The sequence below is a fragment of the Heloderma suspectum genome, chromosome 2 (genome assembly GCF_057233095.1).
Source record: "Heloderma suspectum isolate Gila_16-S chromosome 2, 16-S_ref, whole genome shotgun sequence".
NCBI classification, from domain to species: Eukaryota; Metazoa; Chordata; class Lepidosauria; order Squamata; family Helodermatidae; genus Heloderma; species Heloderma suspectum.
The window spans coordinates 273,629,283-273,647,831 of NC_139459.1; the positions used below are offsets into that span (position 1 = coordinate 273,629,283).

The 18,549-nt window shown below is 40.4% G+C and overlaps 1 protein-coding gene across 1 annotated transcript in view; it reads right to left on the reverse strand.

Annotated features, from left to right (window-relative positions):
- Positions 1-18,549, reverse strand: part of CLINT1 (clathrin interactor 1) — an 88,475-nt gene that overhangs the window by 21,506 nt on the left and 48,420 nt on the right. Inside the window, exons 2-7 of the mRNA XM_084839265.1 lie at positions 16,923-17,027; positions 16,220-16,316; positions 14,528-14,636; positions 13,392-13,556; positions 10,230-10,407; positions 1,949-2,195 (exon numbers count right to left, since the gene is read on the reverse strand). Coding sequence (XP_084695391.1) covers positions 1,949-2,195; positions 10,230-10,407; positions 13,392-13,556; positions 14,528-14,636; positions 16,220-16,316; positions 16,923-17,027 — 901 coding nt within the window. The remainder of the gene's footprint in view (positions 1-1,948; positions 2,196-10,229; positions 10,408-13,391; positions 13,557-14,527; positions 14,637-16,219; positions 16,317-16,922; positions 17,028-18,549) is intronic.

Below are 18,549 nucleotides of genomic sequence, written 5' to 3' on the forward strand. Positions count from 1 at the left end.
GTGATCGAAGTGCTACCATATGGTTGCCTCTTAAGTTATGGTAGCTTTCAGGTCGCCGAACAGGTCCAAATAAGCCTTCTTTTAATGTAGGACATAATTAAAATTAGTGCCATCTGACTGTAGACTTACTCAGTTTAACTTCCAGAACATGAAGTCTCAGTGGCTGTTTTTAGAACTGGGCTAATTTTAGTTGGGCTAACTCAAATGGTTAAATACTTATAGCAGGAAAGAGTCTTTCCTCATTGTCTGCTGGCTCACTTCATAAATGGTATGCCCTTTACCACAGCTTATATCTGTCAGTGCCAGAAAAGTAATACACATCCTCTTTTCTCCTGGCTATGGAGGGGGGGGACGGGACTGCAGAAATAAAACATGTTTTCACAACAGCGTCTCAGTGTACTTACCTATGTAGTATAGATAAAATCTCAAGTATTCTAGCTCCCCTAAGGAGAACATGGGAGGTTTTTTGGTGTGTTTCTTAGTGTCTATCTGTTATTTTCTTGCCTTCAATCTCCCTGAAATTTTGAGCCTGACAGATTCCATCAAACCACAATTTTAGATACCCCTAATCTTCAGAAGTGAAGTGTACTCTTTCGGGGTTTGTGGATACTTTCACCCCCTTCCTCCAACTTGTCTCCTGTAAAATCTTTCAGCTAAAAGTTGGAGGCTGAAAGCTGAATTTGAATTGCAATGCAATACAAGTTGGAGATAATACTGGTATAGGAGTCCAATGCCAGGTTCCAGCCGCTGCCTTGGTGGACTGGATGCTTCTGGCCAGAAGCAATCACGTTCTCTCTGCCCAGCAGCAGCCAAGGAAGCCCTCCCCTCTTGTTTTAGAGAAGGAGACAATGGTGAGGGGCTTGCTGGTTTGGCCCTGCACAGCCAAGCTGCTTTTCTGCAAAGCTGCCAGAGGGCAGCAGCACACTCACCATGGTGAGCAAAAATGATGACGCCTATACTGGACTAGTCACTGAATTCTAGTGGGTGTGGTTCTTCCTATGATAGTCTGCTCAGATAGGGAGCCAAAGGGTGCTCCAGAGCCAGGCTTTACTCTTGGACAGTCTGAATGGTGCCAGGAGTAGTTTTATCAGCTATATCTGCTACACCTGTGTCTGGAGAAGAGCAATCTTGCCATGCCAATCATGCTTTTGTAACTTGCAGAACTGACTACTGTAATCTGTTCTATTGGGCTGCCCCTGAAGTCAACTCAGAAGCTCCAACTAGTACAAAATGGCTCTGCCTGTTAGTAGTTGTTGAAAGGCAGAGCATATTTAATCTGTTGCAATTTTCACTGGTTAATAGCTAGCTTCAGGGCTCAAGTCTTAAATTTGAAGCCCACCACAGACCGGGTCCCAGACACCTTGGAGACCACCAAACCCCATTATCAACTTAGCTGTTCTTTGCAGCAAACCTGTTTCTTGTATCCACACCATGCAAGGTGAGGACATACATGGCAAGGAGAAAGGCCTTTACTACAGTGGCTCTGACATTGTGGAACAATCTTTCTGATGAGGGTTGTAACTTTTTGGAGAGGATGCATAAGCCTTCCAAAAGGCCGATTACTGCTGAGTGGACCTTATTTTATAGCCTTGTGTGACTGCTGATTATGCTTCTTTCTTCCAGTTGGAAGGAGCTGAAGATGAGGGTAGCATATCTCGACATCTGTGAATCACGCACACAATTTTCAGCAACCTTAATTTATTTAAGATGGTTTTTAGGCCACTTTTAAGGGTAGAACCCTCTACCCTTAAAAGAATCTGTGGGTCTTATAATCTTGACTTAAGAAAACAACGGACTGTTTAAAACAAATGCATTCCTCACTGCTGTCAGTAAATTACTCCCATGACACACATGGAAACTTCAGATTTACTATTGTTAATCAAAACAGCTTAAATTGGAAAGAATGAACATTCAAACATATAGTTGAGCCTTCTCGTTGCCCTCCTACCTTTCCTGTAGACTGTGGAGTGTAAGCTGCAGTATTCTGGTCTGGACTTCCTTTGTCCCCTGTGTAATGGGCAGCTGCTCCCAGGTCAATGGTTTTGGAAGGATTTGCTGTGCGTTTGTGCCTGGTGGTGGTCGTCTCTGTGGCTTGTGTAATATGGATGTGTTTTGTGGTCACTGTCTCCTCTTCATCTTTGAATTCACCTTTGGGTGATTTACCTCTTCTCGATTTCTTTTCCTCATCGCTATCACTGCAAAAATCAAAAACAAAAACACTATTGCATAGACATAGGCATAAAGGGAAACTAAACAGATTGAAGAGGTGACTAGTCAGTGTTAAAAATGATCTTGTGAGCACTGCCTTCTAAAAGAAAAACCAGGGTTCACTGTTTGGGAGCAATGAAAGAGCATTCTGGGTTTGGACATCACAATCAGTTATTGCTTCCTGGTTAGTTTTATCCAGTTGTGTGATGGGGGAAGCAAAGCTGCAGTGAATGAGGTGTTTGCCCCAGCATGCCACTCATTCTCAGTAAGCCAAAATAAGCGAGAAATCCTGGCTTTTCATTATGTGCAAATGCAGCCATTGTTGAATAACAAGAACACACTGTATACTCAAACTGTAGAATTAGCTGTAGAAAGTCTGTGTTTCAATAATGCAAAAGATCACTAAACCACCTGATTTAAAAAAGGCTGTCTTGTTGTCAGCATGGAAGTAACACAAACTGTAGTACACTCTGTGGGGTAGCTTTGTTTTCCACTAACAATGGCCTATTACTATTATTATTACTTAGTTATGCCTCCCACTGCATCTCTGTATATTATCTACTTGCCAGCAAAGGTCGTTTAATTCATTAAGATCAGTGAACATAAATACCCAGCACTTCACTTTCTATTCCAACAGAGATTACAGATGCAAAGTAATAAGAGGGCCTAACAGCACCAACCAAGTATAAATGGAGTAAATCCACAAAGCAACGCTGTAGAGCAATCTCCCTTTGTTTTAAGAGGCTTATGCAGAAACTCAAGCCCCACTGAAATGATGTAGCAGCCCCTGTTTGGGTGCACTGCTCCCATGCGAAGGAATATGCATTGCTGGATTTCCAGATAATGACTTTCTTGATTCACTCATATCCCGCCTCTAACTTCAGAAAGCATTTCCAAGGCAGCTAACAAAGTAGTATTAAAACAAATAATAATAACCATGATGATGATGATAATCATCATCATCAACACCAAACCATCAAAAATATACCCCCCAAAAAACATAAAAACAGAACAGCAAGAGAAGAAAGTGAAAAACTATAGGCAGCCTGAAAACCCCTGGTTTTATTAAAAGCTCAGGTAAATAAAACAGTCTCGGACCTGGTGCTTGTTAATCTGGCACTGAAAACGGTTAAATAATTATGCTAACAAAAGACTGAGGAGGCTACTTCAAACCGCAGATGGCTAGTTTGATATGGAATGATTGAATGGTCTGAATGGGCCAGAGAGCTTTGGCCATTGGTTGGTATAGAAATAAATATGGGGTCTGGGGAGACCTACAAGAAGACCCTCTAAAAACCCCACTCATATTTAAAAGACCCCAGACTTCTATTCCAGATCCCTGACTCATGGTCATGAAGACTCTGCAATCGTGGTTTTGCTAATTAATAGTTATAAAATATTACCTCTTAAGACTTTAAAGGATTGATATTGAAAGAGAAAAATAATGCAGCTGCCTTTTGCAAACTGTTTTTTCAGAGCGATAGCAAGGTCATGGTGAGCTGTGTTTGCAGAGCTGTTGATAGGAGCGAAGGGATGGAAGAACAGATGCATGCTCAGATACCAAGTTGGGGGGGGGGGGACTTTACTAAGCAGCTCATGTTGTGCACCTGCACCGAGATGGGATGCCGAAGAATGTGTTTACTCGACACCTGCTGGTTTAGGGAGTCATAACGATAAGCACGAACAATGGGAAGAGGCGCAAAGGCGTATGTGACTGAAGATGACTGAAAGTTCAAGGAAGACATACTGGGGAGAAACACTTCAATCAAGATAGCATTCCCAGATTGTAGCCCTTTAGCAACATTTTAGGAAGTCCCAGGTTAACCTGTTAGTAATAATACCAGAGATAAAACAGATGAGCATAAAATGTGAGATTGTTGGGGCAGACAGACACCATGCACCCCATTTTTGATTGGAAGATGGCTGTCTTGTGGCTCATTTTTACTTCTTCACTTTGCTCTCTCACTGCTTCGCCTCTGATCTTCACTGGACCACCAGACCCAAGGATTTGGGTAACTATGGACTTCTTTAGACTCTTAGACTTTAGAACTTGCAAATCATTGTAACTCTCTACTTTCTGAAGTTAGGTCTTAGAATATTTTTTGAACTTGGGACATTGTCTTATTTCTGGAAATGGAACTTGGAATCATTTCCAAACTTAAAGCTATCTTAGAACCAAACTTGGTTAACCCTTTTAATCCCAAATTCAATTAACCTCTAAGTGCCATTATGTTTTAGGCTCTGAAACAGGGTGCAACATTTAGATTTAACATTGGAGGGAGCAATCCTATCTGGATCGACGGTCGCCTCTGAGCCCAGGGTCGACCACCTATCCAGTTGTGTTTCCCTGGCCGTGGGCTTCAACCTCTTAATTTAGAGGTGCCAAGATAGTGATAAATCAGACCCAGGTTTACTTACAAGGAGTACTTTAGTGAGTAACTGCAGCACACAGGTGTACCCAATGGTTGGATCAGATAGCTTCTCAGAACACAGAGCCATGGGGTACAATGGGTTTTATACCATACATGTTAGCAATGAGGCAGCATAACAGCAGCAAGCGCCCCCTAGCGTTCATTCCTAGCACAGACTAACAGCACTTGGTTTTCAGCACAGCCACCTGTAAACAAACTTCGCTTCCCAGGCAGAGTGCTTGGTAACACTCTCATGCATTAGTATGGAATGTGCTAGGCCACGATATCGGCCCTTTGACTCATCTCCACATGCTCAGAGGCTCACTAGCAAGGGAATTGTACCAATAATGAACTTAAGCAAGCATTATGGATCTCTAGGCCCCTCTAACACTACAGGTGACTTGATTATGCTCTGGCACCAATACACCAGTGCAAAGTGGGAGCAGCGGTTAGGAGCGGATCACCTCCTTACGGGACAACATAGGATGTGTCATATCGGCATTTCCAACTTCCTCACCCTGGTCTGCCCCCAGGAACGCCCCATTTTTGCTGCTACACGCTGCTCTTACGAGCATGGAGCCGATCCGCACTGCCTAAGAGACGGCGTGGGAGGGGGGTCGGTTCTCCGAGAACTGGCCTATCCTATGGCCATCTAGCCGCTGACTAGTGGCCATAGGATTGTGCCCTAATAGTTGATCCAACAGTTCTAACTCACGCTACCAGAATTAAGCCCCTTAAGTCCCAGAATTTTTTTTTTATTTCGACCACTTAATTTTTACTTTTAGCCTTTGTTTTTTTGCTCTAGCTTCTACATTTAACTACATAGGTGTCAAGTTTAATTCTTTACATGCCTAGAGGAACTTAGTAATGCTTTAGCTTAGCTTTTTACATCCAAGTAGCTCCCTTCCCGCAAGGGACTTCATACGCTATGCCGACATTCTCTCAATGTGCATGGGATTTGGTCAGGATCTTAATGACGCACCTCGCAGCCCACACCTCGGCTCTGCCCCACCACACCTGACGTTTCCACAGTGACCGACACATGTGGAGCCTAATGCATGTAGGCCCTGTCCACTGTTCAGTCCATTTTGATTTTGTGGCACAATCTTCATCAAATCCTATGCCCAATGGGGGAATATTTGCATAGGGTTTGCATTGCATAGCCTCAGGAGAATTTATGTGAACCATTTCTTAAACATATAAAGATGAACCTTGTCACTATCACAAAAAGGGTGGGCCAACATCCAACAGATCACTGCTGCTGAAAAGATTAGAATCCTGGGATCTAGGATCAATCCTGGTAGATCTACATATTAAGGAGAGGCAAAACCAGAGCTGGAGCATGCCGCTCTTTCAGCACCCATTTTTGGGACACAGCTTTTTCCTTTTCATGCCCTGAGTTGGTACTTTCATAGAGGAGAGGCTGACCTGACTGAAGCAGCTTTTACTGTGACAGAGTTTAGGTGTACAATGTGGCTAGTATCAGTCAGGAACTGATGCAAGCACAGCTGCTCCCTCTAGTGTGACAGTTTGTCAAGGCCCAGGAGGACACAAGTTGGCATGATGAAGTGGATTCATGCTTAGGGGGCACAGTAAAAGCACAAGACATGCTTACCCATGGAGTCCGGAAAAAAGGGGGAGGACTACTTCAATACACATTAACCCCCCACCCTTAGAACACAGCAGGATGAAAATCCAAGATCCAATCCTAACCCCTTCCGTTGCTGCTGGAATGTATACATTCCCATTCTAAGGGGCTTGTGTTTTCTTTGCTTATAGAGTTTCAGAATAGTTCTTATATTCCTTTATTGTTTGTTTCAGGTAAGTTTACATGCACTTTTTTCCCCATGATAATGGGAAGGCCTTCAAAAGTTACTGTTCTAGTATCTCCTCTGCTAGTAGTATCTCCTATCAGGTATATTACTTATATTTTGAAGATTGAATTCAGATACATCTTTAATTTCGAGCTGGACTGGAAAAATCTCAGCTTCGCTCTTAACTTCTTTACAAAATTTCATGTGGCTCTTTCAGCATTTGATTTTGTAAAAAATAATTTCTATTTTAGAAAAAAAGATATATGCACCAATGCATATGAAACAACTCTGAACAGACACAGTTAACGTTTCCGAAACTGTGTTGGAAAACCATCTGAAGTTCAATTTTATCACGGTGCGGAGAAACAGAAGGGAAACCATTTTCCTTCCCTCCGTTTTTAGAAAGTAAAGGTTAGGATGTAAAGATTTAGCATCCATCTGGGAAGGATATATTCCTCAAATTTCCATGTAAAACTGAAAGATCCTAACTCTTATATTTTGTTCCCAATGAATAAAAATTTATGGATATGTGAATTAGGGTCCATAAACTAGTGTATATTAAATGTCCACAAATCATGACAACTTCAGGCAAGGTTTAAAACTAGCTGGAGTCTTACACTGTTGTAGATTTAGTATGACTTGATCTATCTAGTTTAACGTTTAAACTCTCCTCTCAAAATCAGTTGATCTCCCCACCACCACCATAAAAAAAATCAGTGGAAAGAAGTCCAACTTTTAGCACCTTAATGATTTTTTAATTCTTTCAACATGCCATCATGAAAAACATTAAATGTATGAGAGTGCCTACTGTTTTAATCTCATCCAGATGAGATTTATGTGTAGTCTTCCATAGCCATATCAAATATTAAGTATCAGTTGGATCTGCTGATGATAAAGTTTGAACTACTTATTGAAATAATAATAATAATAATAATAATATTTATTTATATCCCGCCTTTTTTCCAATACTGGGACTCAAGACGGCTTTGCAACATTAAAACTTATACAATTACAACCTATACATAGAAATATAAATACAAGTGTACAAAAGTTAAAAATATAATTACATCATCAATATTAAAATTGTAAAAATATCAAAACATTAAAAGACAACAAGAAAATAGTATCCATCTGTCATATTTTCACAAGTCCGGACTAGTTATCCCCGAAGGCCTGCTGGAACAAAAAAGGGTTTACATGCCTACGAAAGCATATCGAAGAGGGTGCAACTCTTGCCACCCTGGGAAGGGCGTTCCAGAGCCTTGGGGCAGTCACTGAGAAGGCCCTCTCCCGCATTCCCACCAGGTGTGCCTGTGATGGTGGTGGGACGGCGAGAACGGCTTCCCCTGAAGATCTCAGGGGACGAGTAGGCTCATAGGGGAGAATACGGTCTTTCAGATAACCTGGATCTGAGCCGTATAGAGCTTTATAGGACATGACCAGCACTCTGAATTGTGCCTGGAAACAGACTGGGAGCCAGTGAAGCTGTTTTAACAGGGGAGTTGTATGCTCCCTGTAACCAGCCCCAGTCAGCAGTCTGGCAGCAGCTCTTTGAACCAGCTGAAATTTCCAAACACTCTTCTGAGGCAGCCCCACGTAGAGTGCGTTACAGTAATCCAAACGGGATGTAACTAAGGCATGCGTTACTGTGGCCAAGTCAGACATCTCAAGGAACGGGTGCAGCTGGTGCACTAGCTTTAACTGTGCAAATGCACTCCTGGCCACCGCTGAAACCTGGGCATCCAGGCTCAGGGCTGAATCCAGAAGTACACCCAAGCTCCGAACCTGTGTCTTCAGGGGGACTGTAACCCCATCTAGCACAAGCTGTATCCCTATCCCCTGATCTGCCTTTTGACTGACCAGGAGCACCTCTGTCTTGTCTGGATTAAGCTTCAATTTGTTTGCCCTCATCCAGTCCATTACTGCCAACAGACACCGGTTCAGCATCCCAACAGCTTCCTTGGAATTAGATGGAAAGGATGAAATGGATCACCTTTGGAGTTTGTCCAGCATTCAAAACCTCCAAAATATTTCCCTCTAATGCAGAGTGCATTTAATGATTTTGTAAACAAAATGTCCACAGTACTTTATGACAGGGTTAGCTGAAAAGTCTGTACTATTACGTTAATCTAAAGGAGAAAGTAGTCAAATGTTCCGCCTTTCAACTTCTAAGTTTTGCATGTGAACAAAACAAAATCTACCTTTGTCTTACTTTCCTCCACCCACTCTTTACAGTCTAAAACAAACAAGGTACCTTTTTATTACCTTCAATCATTAATGAAGCAGAATTACACAACTACTACCACTGAGACTAATAAGAGCATTACCAGTTTCTGGGTTAGAACATAAATCTTCATCCCAGAAAGCTACATCAGAAGTATTTGCCATTTTTCTGAAAGTGACATTTTGAAATAAAAGATGACACTCACGAATTTAATAAAGTACTCGTTCAAGGCCACAAGTTACCAACCTACACTGAGAGGACAATTAGAAATGATGTGGGCTACATATAAGCCCATGGATTAGGGCTGTCCCATGTGGTTTGTTATCCACCTACCTGGTTGTTCTATACAATGCTGCCTGCTTAAGTTTAGTTGACAGCCAGCAAGGAAGCAGATGGCCATGCCTCCTATAGTGTGGGAGCGGTATTATATGAACTTGTAAAAAAGAGGCAGAAGTACCACAGAAGCAAAAGTACAGCCGATTTTTTGTAATGGATAGTATCTCCTAGGCTACTTTGAAACTAGTAACACCTGGGATGACCAAGGGGGCTGAGGATTCCACAGCAAAACTAAGTGAGAATCAGCTTTCTATTGCTCATAGTGCATTTTTTTAATACGTTCTATCTATTGCACGGCAAACTTTTTCCAATAAATGGCCTACAAGAAGGGAGACTAGAATTCTGTGTTACAAAATCCCCATGTCTGAAATTTTCACAGACGTTTACGTCAAGGTACCCAAGCATTATTCTGGTTTCTTAAAATACGGCCTAGTTTTCTAGGACACTAAGGCTTGGATCCAGAGATCCCATGGGCAGAATTCTACTCATAGTGCTGGATTTAGCATAAGTCTCCCACACACAGAAGGGCATCTTTTGGGAGGTTTCTGATTCAGCAGTGGAATCCCACTGGAAGAAGAGCCGTCCCCCATAGTCCCCTATGCCTCCTGAAAATCTGCTCCAGATGGTTGGGGGACCCTAATGAATAGTGTGAAAGCCGGTATGAGGGTTGTAAGAGGAATAATAAAAAATGACTCTACCCCTTTTCATCAGCATGGGTTTCCCCTGGATCAAAGGCCCTTATACAAATGGAAGGAGCCCTTCCATTTGTAGAAGGGCAGCCCTGATTCCAAGCACAGATATTTACCTTCCAATTTTTAATAGGACTCTGATGAAGGTCTCATAAAATAGTGTGTGTAGAGCGGAAGAACAGAATGGGGCCCTGAAGAAGTTACAGTGCCGTGTTGAATCGAGAAATCGCAGCCTAATCCACCAAAGCTGCCATCCCTTTTCCATGTAAGACAAGCATCTCATAAAACCTGCCTACGTTTTGAGGTATTCTTCCGTGAGGATTACAAGCTTAAAGAGGGAAACGAACATTTCCAGGATTTCACAGATTCATCCCACAATTAAAGCTATGTAGATTCTTAAAAACCTGAGCTATACTCATTAGGATGAGAGACTAGATCAGAAATATGATGTTCAAGGAGATAAACTATTAAAAGCTAAAAAAAAAAAGGCTGTAAAGAGGACTGTTGACAGGGCAACTATGTGAAAACAGAGTTGCGTTTGAAGTACCTGCATCGTTCTGGAGAATCCTCTCTGTCTTTCCTCCGGAATTTGCTGATGGTGTCATCAATTGTGCTCCCGATTTTATCACTCAGCTCACCTAGTTTATCACTGAATGGAAATCCACCTTTGTTTTTATCCCATTCTTCATCCCACTTGGACTTGGGCTCAACATCATACCTTTCACCTACATAATATAGTCAGATAGTAAAAGGGATAAAGGAAAAAAAATAGATCAATCCTAAAACGTGACTGATTCTTGTGAACAGTTTAGCCCCTGTTGCAGACCTTCACTCTGAGAATTTTCAAAGCAAGCAGAAAACTTTCATGGTGTTGAATCAACATTATTAATAAAAGGCCAATAATTAATAGGCAGAAAACGCATTCAAAAGATGTTGTTTATGACAACTACGTAATAGTGACACACTGTGTGGCACATCAAAATAGGGTCACACAACGTAGAAGCAAGCTAAAAGATCCCATGCCCAATGAAATGAACTATGGCTATCAGCCACTTTGCATGTAATGAGAGCAACTCATGGGCTACTGTGCACGACCTGAAGAGCACCAGCCACTTCTGATTTTAATCAACGACTTACAATCAGCCTGTTTGTAGGTTGTTGAGTATGACATGCGAGCAGGGAGTGCTGAGTTGTTTAGGGGTTAAACAACCCAAGGTTTAACCCAACAACAAACCAGGGGTTAAATGCTGGGTCACCCAGTGATCCAGGTTCACACATCCCACTCAACAACCTATGAACGGGCTGATCGCAGGTTGTTGAGTAAAAGTGGAAGTGGCAGGCGCACGATAGGCAGTGCGCGCTCTCTCTCCCGCTTGTCCCCAACAGCCCAGCGGGTGTTTAAACTATGGGCTGTTATGTGTGAACCAGGTCTACATGGCCTTTTGAGAAATAAAGCCCATCCGTTTTATAAGTATTTTCTGTTACACTCTTAGCCAGGCCTCTATGAGAAACTGGAAACTTTTCAAAGACTGTGTGTATTTCAAAACCTCATGAATACAGGAGGAGGCTGTACCAAGCCGTACAAGATGTGTGAAACAGATGGCAATATTTCTAGCCTCAATTACCAATTTTAAAAGCTCTTCAAAAACCATTAAGGAATGTGCTAGTTAGGAGTCCTTAATTTCTCAACATGCTGTATCACCACCAAAAATTAGCCACATAAACAAGATTTGCTTCATAATGCAGAGAACCAAGAAAACTCCAACTGTCTGCTAACTGTGAGTAGAAGGTGCCAGCTTTGCTCAATTGTCTTTAAATTATGTCTTTAATTGGTTAGTTCTGAATTCCGTTCAGTAATTTAATCCTCAGTGTACCTTAATTTTTTAAAAAAAAAAATCCACAAGAGCTACTACGCTGAAGATTTAAAACTGACTCGATACAATGCCCTCCAGAATTCTTAGAATTTCTAAATAAAATTGTGGTTTTGCTTGCCAAATTCTTTTAACTTGAGGGAATATCCTTGGCCTAAATACAGATTAGGCCTCTAGTCAACATCTTTAACTCTCTGTGCCGAAGCTGCCATTATCTGAGCCACAGTAATTCACAACAGCTAGTTGTCCAACTTCTCTGTGGGGGAATCCAGCGCATGGTGTCCCACAGAAATCAAAAGCACTTTAGTCATAATTGTAGTGGTTTACATAGTGAATCCACCATGACACCCCAGATAATTAACGAATCATATGAAAATACCACTCTAGCACATACACGTGAGCGACCCACAAGCCTGCTGCTCCAAACACATGAGGCAGCTCAGGTGCACAAAGCAAAGATCGTCATTTAAATGGGAACCCTCTTTATGCACATCTCCACTAGGTGCATGGCAGTTTTCTTCCAGTACTGAAGTGAATAGGGCACTTCTTCCTCCCATGCTCCAAGAGCTACATCAGAGCCCTACAGACCACTGGACTGTGGTAAGTCCTGTATAGCCCAAAACATGCATCATCAAGCTTCTCTAAGACAGCTGCCTCAAGGAACAGAGTTGTTCTGTTCACTGCAGTGAGCACAGTCCCACGAATTCTGGCCAGCAAGCGGACAACTGTAAAGCACTAGATAGGCCCCACCCACCTGCTGGCTTTCTATTTTCTTTTCTTTTTTTAATTCAGTTTAAAAGAGGTTTTATTTTGAAAGATTTAGTAAGGTTTGCCTGCCATGGACATTAGCCATTCTGGCTGGGAATTATGGAAGCTGCAGCCAATTACAACTGGAAGATGCCAAGTTGAAGAGGGCTACCATGTTAGCCTAAAATTATCTTCAGTTTGAGATCATCAACAAACACTCAATAACTCTGCCTTCCCTTTACCCACACCCCAATCCACCTTGGGGAAAAAATACTTGAAGGGTGGGATATATATAAAATAAAAAGCCACTTGGGAGTTGCTTCCTCATTGTGCCATCTCATGTGCTGTAAAGCATGAGCACATGTGTATCATAGCCACAAATAGGAAAGCTCCGTGGGGCCAACACTGGCTATATGGTTCAGGAGCCACAGCATTTGTGGATATTACTGAAAAAGTGCCCCTGAAGAAGGATTTACAATCTGAAACGTGTTGGGCCAAGAACTGAACACACACACACACACACACAATTTGCTAATACCATCTGGAGTTTCCTCCCCCATTTTTTGCTGTCTGATATTAACAGAGACATCACAGCATACAGGGATAGCATCATGTAGAAGTAGCCCTTAAGGGAGAGAGAGAGCTTTGATTGCTGTCCAAAGTACTTGATAGTGATAGCAAGAGTCCAAAACTAACCAACTAGACTGCTTTGATACAAGTGAGTCACGCTGCCATAGAATCCAAGATCTAAGGAGCTTGTCCCTCCCAGACCTAATGTAAGGATTTTGAAAGGAGTCATAGTGGAAACCTCTCCCACTATGTACTTATTGTCTTCTCTATGTCAGAGACTAAGGCCGCAAACCTATACTCACTTACCTAAGAATAAGTTCCTCTGAACTCAATGGGTCTTGCTTCTGAGTGGACATTTACCAATGTTGATTTCCCCCAATCATTTAGTTATGCCAAGATCCACAACATTCAAGTTATGACACCTATGAATATGTTCGTAAAAATATTCCTTGAACCCACAATGCCAAGGTTGTATCACAACATGTCAATTGCCCTCCCCACCTCTACAGTGCTGGACTTACTGTATCTGAATCCTCCAACACTGTCTGAAGAAACCCCAATATATTTATCTTTGTTTTTCTTTGCCTTTTTCCTCTCTTCGCGAAGTCTATCGTCATCCTGCGCAAATTCTACCATTTCTTTCACTTTCTGGCGTATATTTATACCTTGGTCTTTGCCATTCTCATCTGTAAAAAGAAGTGCACAAAAATGAATCGGGTAGCACCAGTTAAGCACAAGCTTTAGGTGGCTTTGAGAAATTTCGATATAAAATGAACACCATGTTTTCCCTAAGAATATGGTATTCCAAAGCACTTCCCTATAATGAGTGAACACCAGATATAAAATGAACACCATGTTTTCCCTAAGAATATGGTATTCTAAAGCACTTCCCTATAATGAGTGAACACCACAATTTTTATGACCACAAATTTCATCTAAAGCTAAGGGATAGCATTTGAGAGCAATTTCAATTTATAAAGCTTCCTAACTGGTGCTGATCCACTAGGGTTAGTTTAAAAACAGATTTTAAAACATGATGCTTGCTTGGAAATACATTTTCTGCCCATTTTAACCCATTTAAAGCAAACTTCCCTCTTAGACAATTTTGGGGTGGGGGGAGTCAGATTTTGTTTTAATGCTAATTGCTAGATTTCTGTCTCAGTTCAAAACTCTATTTTTTAAATGCTGTCAGCCAGAATACACTAAAAACTAAAATTTGCTTCACTTCTCTAAGCCTCTTTCTTATTCACAACACACACTGGCCTTGCTGCCTTTGCACTGTAAATATTATTTGGTGGGAGGGAAAAAAGCCCCAGCTTCAAACAGATGTGTATGTTTTGGAGCTCTAACCTTTTCTTCCCATATGATTAAAGCTATTCCTTTACACACACCACAGGGGACCAGTCTCTAGTGCATATTTTAATATAAACCCGAACACTCATGGTGTGTTGGTTCTGTTGTTATTAGCCAGTCTTTTCTGCAAGTTCTTGTCTTCACTAATTAATACTCTAGGGTCCCACGTCTTGGATTCTGCACTCTTCACACAACCGGCAACAGTCACATTCTAATTAGAGTAGGGAAGCTTCTGAGCTGGTTCAGGTGACTGACAACTCCAACTACTGTTTTAATTTGCTTATAAGATTTTTCTATCGCTCACCTACAAAGTGGTAATTTTCCAGGGATCGCAAATCATAAATGTGTTCTCTGGCACTTGTAACAACACGCTCTGATCCATTCCTTATGAGGTAAGATAGGAGCAGCAGAGACTGTAAAAATACAAAGCACCTTATGATTGCATGAACAAAAGCCATAAGTATTTTAACTGCAATACAAAGAAAAGCCTAAATGTACAAAAATTAGTAAGCAAAGACAAGACTTGTTCCTATTTAAATAAGTCATCTATAAGCATGTTGCTCCTTAAAGCAAGAACCACTGACAAGACAGTGTACAAATTTAAAACTGCATTTACTCACTAAGACAAAAAAAAGTAGAACATTAAAGCATAAGTCATTTGCCTGAAGAATGACTGTTCTCCAGAAAGAAAGAAAAAATGGTTAAGGCAATTTTTTTTAAAAAAAGATCCTGAACTCCACAGAATGAAACAATTTTCTTTTGTGTCTCTCTTTTTTGCAATTGCCTTATTCCCCAGTGCTTTTGCATTTAAAAGCAGTTTTTATGGCAATTTATCTATGTAGCTTTCTGCAGGAAATGTGTTGATGTACAAAACTCAGTATATTCAGGTAAATTTAACCAAACTTCAAAACAAAAATAAGTTGAAAAGTGTTTTAATTTTGTGAACTTCCTGCAACTTCCAGGATTTCCCCCCTTATTAAAAAAACCCCCTGTATCTGGATAAGTAGTTCTGATGTCAGCAGAAGTATGTTTATAAATTGCAAACAAACTGAAAGCTTGCAGATAATTCCAAGTATCCTTAAGAACATTAAATAATACGTATGACAGCATTAAAAATTAATTTACATTAGGCTTCAGGAAAAACAATTACTATAACATGAAAACACCTTTTAAAAAAGGGTAACCTTGCCTTTCAATTAATTCTGCTGAATATACAAGATTTTAAATCTACAAGACTTTTTCAGTGCCATAGGAAAAATAAAAATTAATATGGTGATGTTTATGTTGGATTTCACTGCAAGTACATACAGCAGAACAAACACAAATATTTTGTGGTGAACATATTAACCAAAGCCGGGGGGAGGAGAAGGGGGGGAGGAGAGAGGAGGCAAACAACGGGTTTTCTTTTCAGTTAGATTCAAGTTAAAATATAATTCATAAAACTGAGTATTTGGGGGGAGGGCAGTACAATGCATGAAAGGTAGGGAGGTAAATGTAGTATCAATTCCCAAATGGCTTCATAGGGAAGTTTATTTTTAAAGGACACATTTGGAACAAATATTAAAAAAACAGGGCTCTCATTGGAAGGCCAGCAAGAGGGTTATTTGTTTGTTGGTTTCAAAAGATCAAATTATAGAGGATCCCCTATTTGATATTTCATGCAGGAATAAAAATTAAAATTGCTAGAAGGCATTCATTTACCAGCCTTTTCAGAGAGAAAAAAAAATCTGGTTTTCCAACAGACTTTCCGCCTAAAAACATATACAGTAAAAATCAACTTGATTAAAATCAAGCTCAGACTAATTGCTCACAAAGGATCTGGAAACCTGTGAAGTTTAGCATGGATATTATGTTAATGAAAGCACAAAAATGAACTAATTATGATAGGACACTGTGGCAAAATTAAAACATTCAGTTGTGTTTGTTCTTCAGTATGTGCAATTTAGAACAATATTAAATCCTTAAAAAGGTTGTGAAAAGTGATTTATACACATACCTTATAAACCCTCCTCCAGTTCTTTTTGTTGTCTTTTAGCATTCGTGTCCAAAGCATGTTCATAAGTTCTGGAAACTGTTCATACATAAAGGTTGCCCTAAAAAAAAACAAAAGAAAAGAAAAAAGGAGGAATTATCTTTATGGTGCCGTTTTCAGTCAAGGTCTGCTAGGGCCTGCATTTGACAGCAGATGGCAGACTTGTTCTAAATTAAAGCTTCATTGCCAAATATAGAGCTACTGACATTTGTACAGAAGCATTTCATATACAGAATTACTCACTAGATTAGCAATGCTGATAAATCATTCCCCCTCAACGGAAATAATGAAAAAACCTAGGAGTCCCTTGTTATCTTAGTCCATCATGCCATTCATCTGCCCTTTATGAGAAAACATTATGTTTATGAAGAAGCCCCAATTTCCTTGTTTTAGATTTCTGAAAAATACTTTGCAAGACCCTGGCCCAAAGGAAATCTTCTATGCTACAAATTATAATGCATCATGAAAATAGTTTTTAATAAATAGTTGCTTGTGGCCATCCTTCTGAGCCTTGGACCGTTAATACTTCTCTCTTCATCTCATTTAAGTATATTCTTCAGAAGTGATGAAGCAGGAACCACACACGCACGCGCGCACACACACACACACACACATATTCTGCATAAAGATGTGCCTCTCTTCACTGCAGAGTCAAATTATCACTTACTTGGCAATCTCTCCCATGAGTTGCCCTGAAGGTCCCCATGGATCATCGTTGGTTGCTTCTCGAACCTTAGACTCAATTTCTGAATAATTCATAACCACATTGGTGCTGCAAAGAACAGAATTGAATGCATGCCCAGAGATTAGCATCAAAACTGAGAAACACATGAAAACTTAATAATGACACTAGTGGGTACCTTAATGAGATACCTCTACAGGGTGGGAAAGAAAACATCTTTAGTGGAGAAGCTACCCCGAGGACACTGCAACTCATTTAACTATCTTAAACAAGGTTTTACTATTCCATTAACCCTCCACAATACAGATCAGAGACTAAGGATTACATTAGACTTGGAACCAGTCCAGTTAAAAATGGCATTTGGTCACATTAAAAGTGCAACTGAACTATTGAAGATGGCAGCTACTTGCTCCCCACCCCACACCCACGGTATTTACCACTTATGTAGAACTTAATCAGATGGAAGATGTGTACTTTTTCAAACTGCCCCAAAATAAAAACTAAACAATGTGTCTCATTGTAGGATATGCCAAAACAACTGCAAAAACTGGAGAAGAGGTGCTGAGTAATACAACAGCTTCTTAGGCTAAACAAGGTGGGACAACATGACAAATCCATAAAACCAACTGCCTTCAGATAAAAATATTAAGGATCACATATACATTCAAGTCTTGCCTGTAAGGATTCATGCAGAAATACAAGAAAAATAAACGGTTTAATATCAACCATATGAAGTACTTTATGGCTGATACTAAACCTTTTATTTTTTCTTACTCGTATTTCTGCATAAATCTTTATGGGCAAGGTTTGGCTAATTAATATGCCTTTAACATTTTCAAACCCACACGGGGAGACAGATTCATCCCCATAGAATATAATGGCTGCATAGATTAGAAAGTTAGACGTTTGGATGAGATAGAGAATTGCCACATGAGAATTTCAAAATGAGGGTCACTTTGGAGCTGCTCTGTCTGAAATAAGAGGTATTGCCCAAGTCTAGGAGGAGGAATATGAGTACATCTATTCCTCTACGCTAAAAAAAGCTAGATTGGCAAGAATCTGAGATGTGCTTTCAGACAGTCTTGCTACTGGGAACGTGGCATTTTTTCCCTATTTAGAATAAACACAGGCAGGCAGGCATGCAATATTAGGTATATTATGTATTACACACTTCCTCCAGTCTTACAGTTTGTGCGTGTATAATGTGCCCTTTATAGACGTATGTCATGGACAAGTGGAAAGTGACTATATTACACACTCAGTTATCTCTTTCATAGCATGCAAATAAACATGTTAAAGAGGGCTGATTTTATTTATTTATTTATTTCATTTATTTCATTTCTATACCACCCAATAGCCGAAGCTCTCTGGGCGGTTCACAAAAATTAAAACCAAACAACACACAATAAAACAATTTAAAATATATAGAACATTAAAACTGATTCCTGGCTTTTCCCAACTAGAGGCAGAAAGTTCTACTTGCTACTTTTCAAGTCCCTAGCATTTAATCCAACTTGTACACCACAATTAATGTAGAGTTCACATTTATGCTGTTCTTGTTACTCTCTTGCCGCATTTTGCTTGGATCAATCCATTTTGTTTTTCTGAGGAC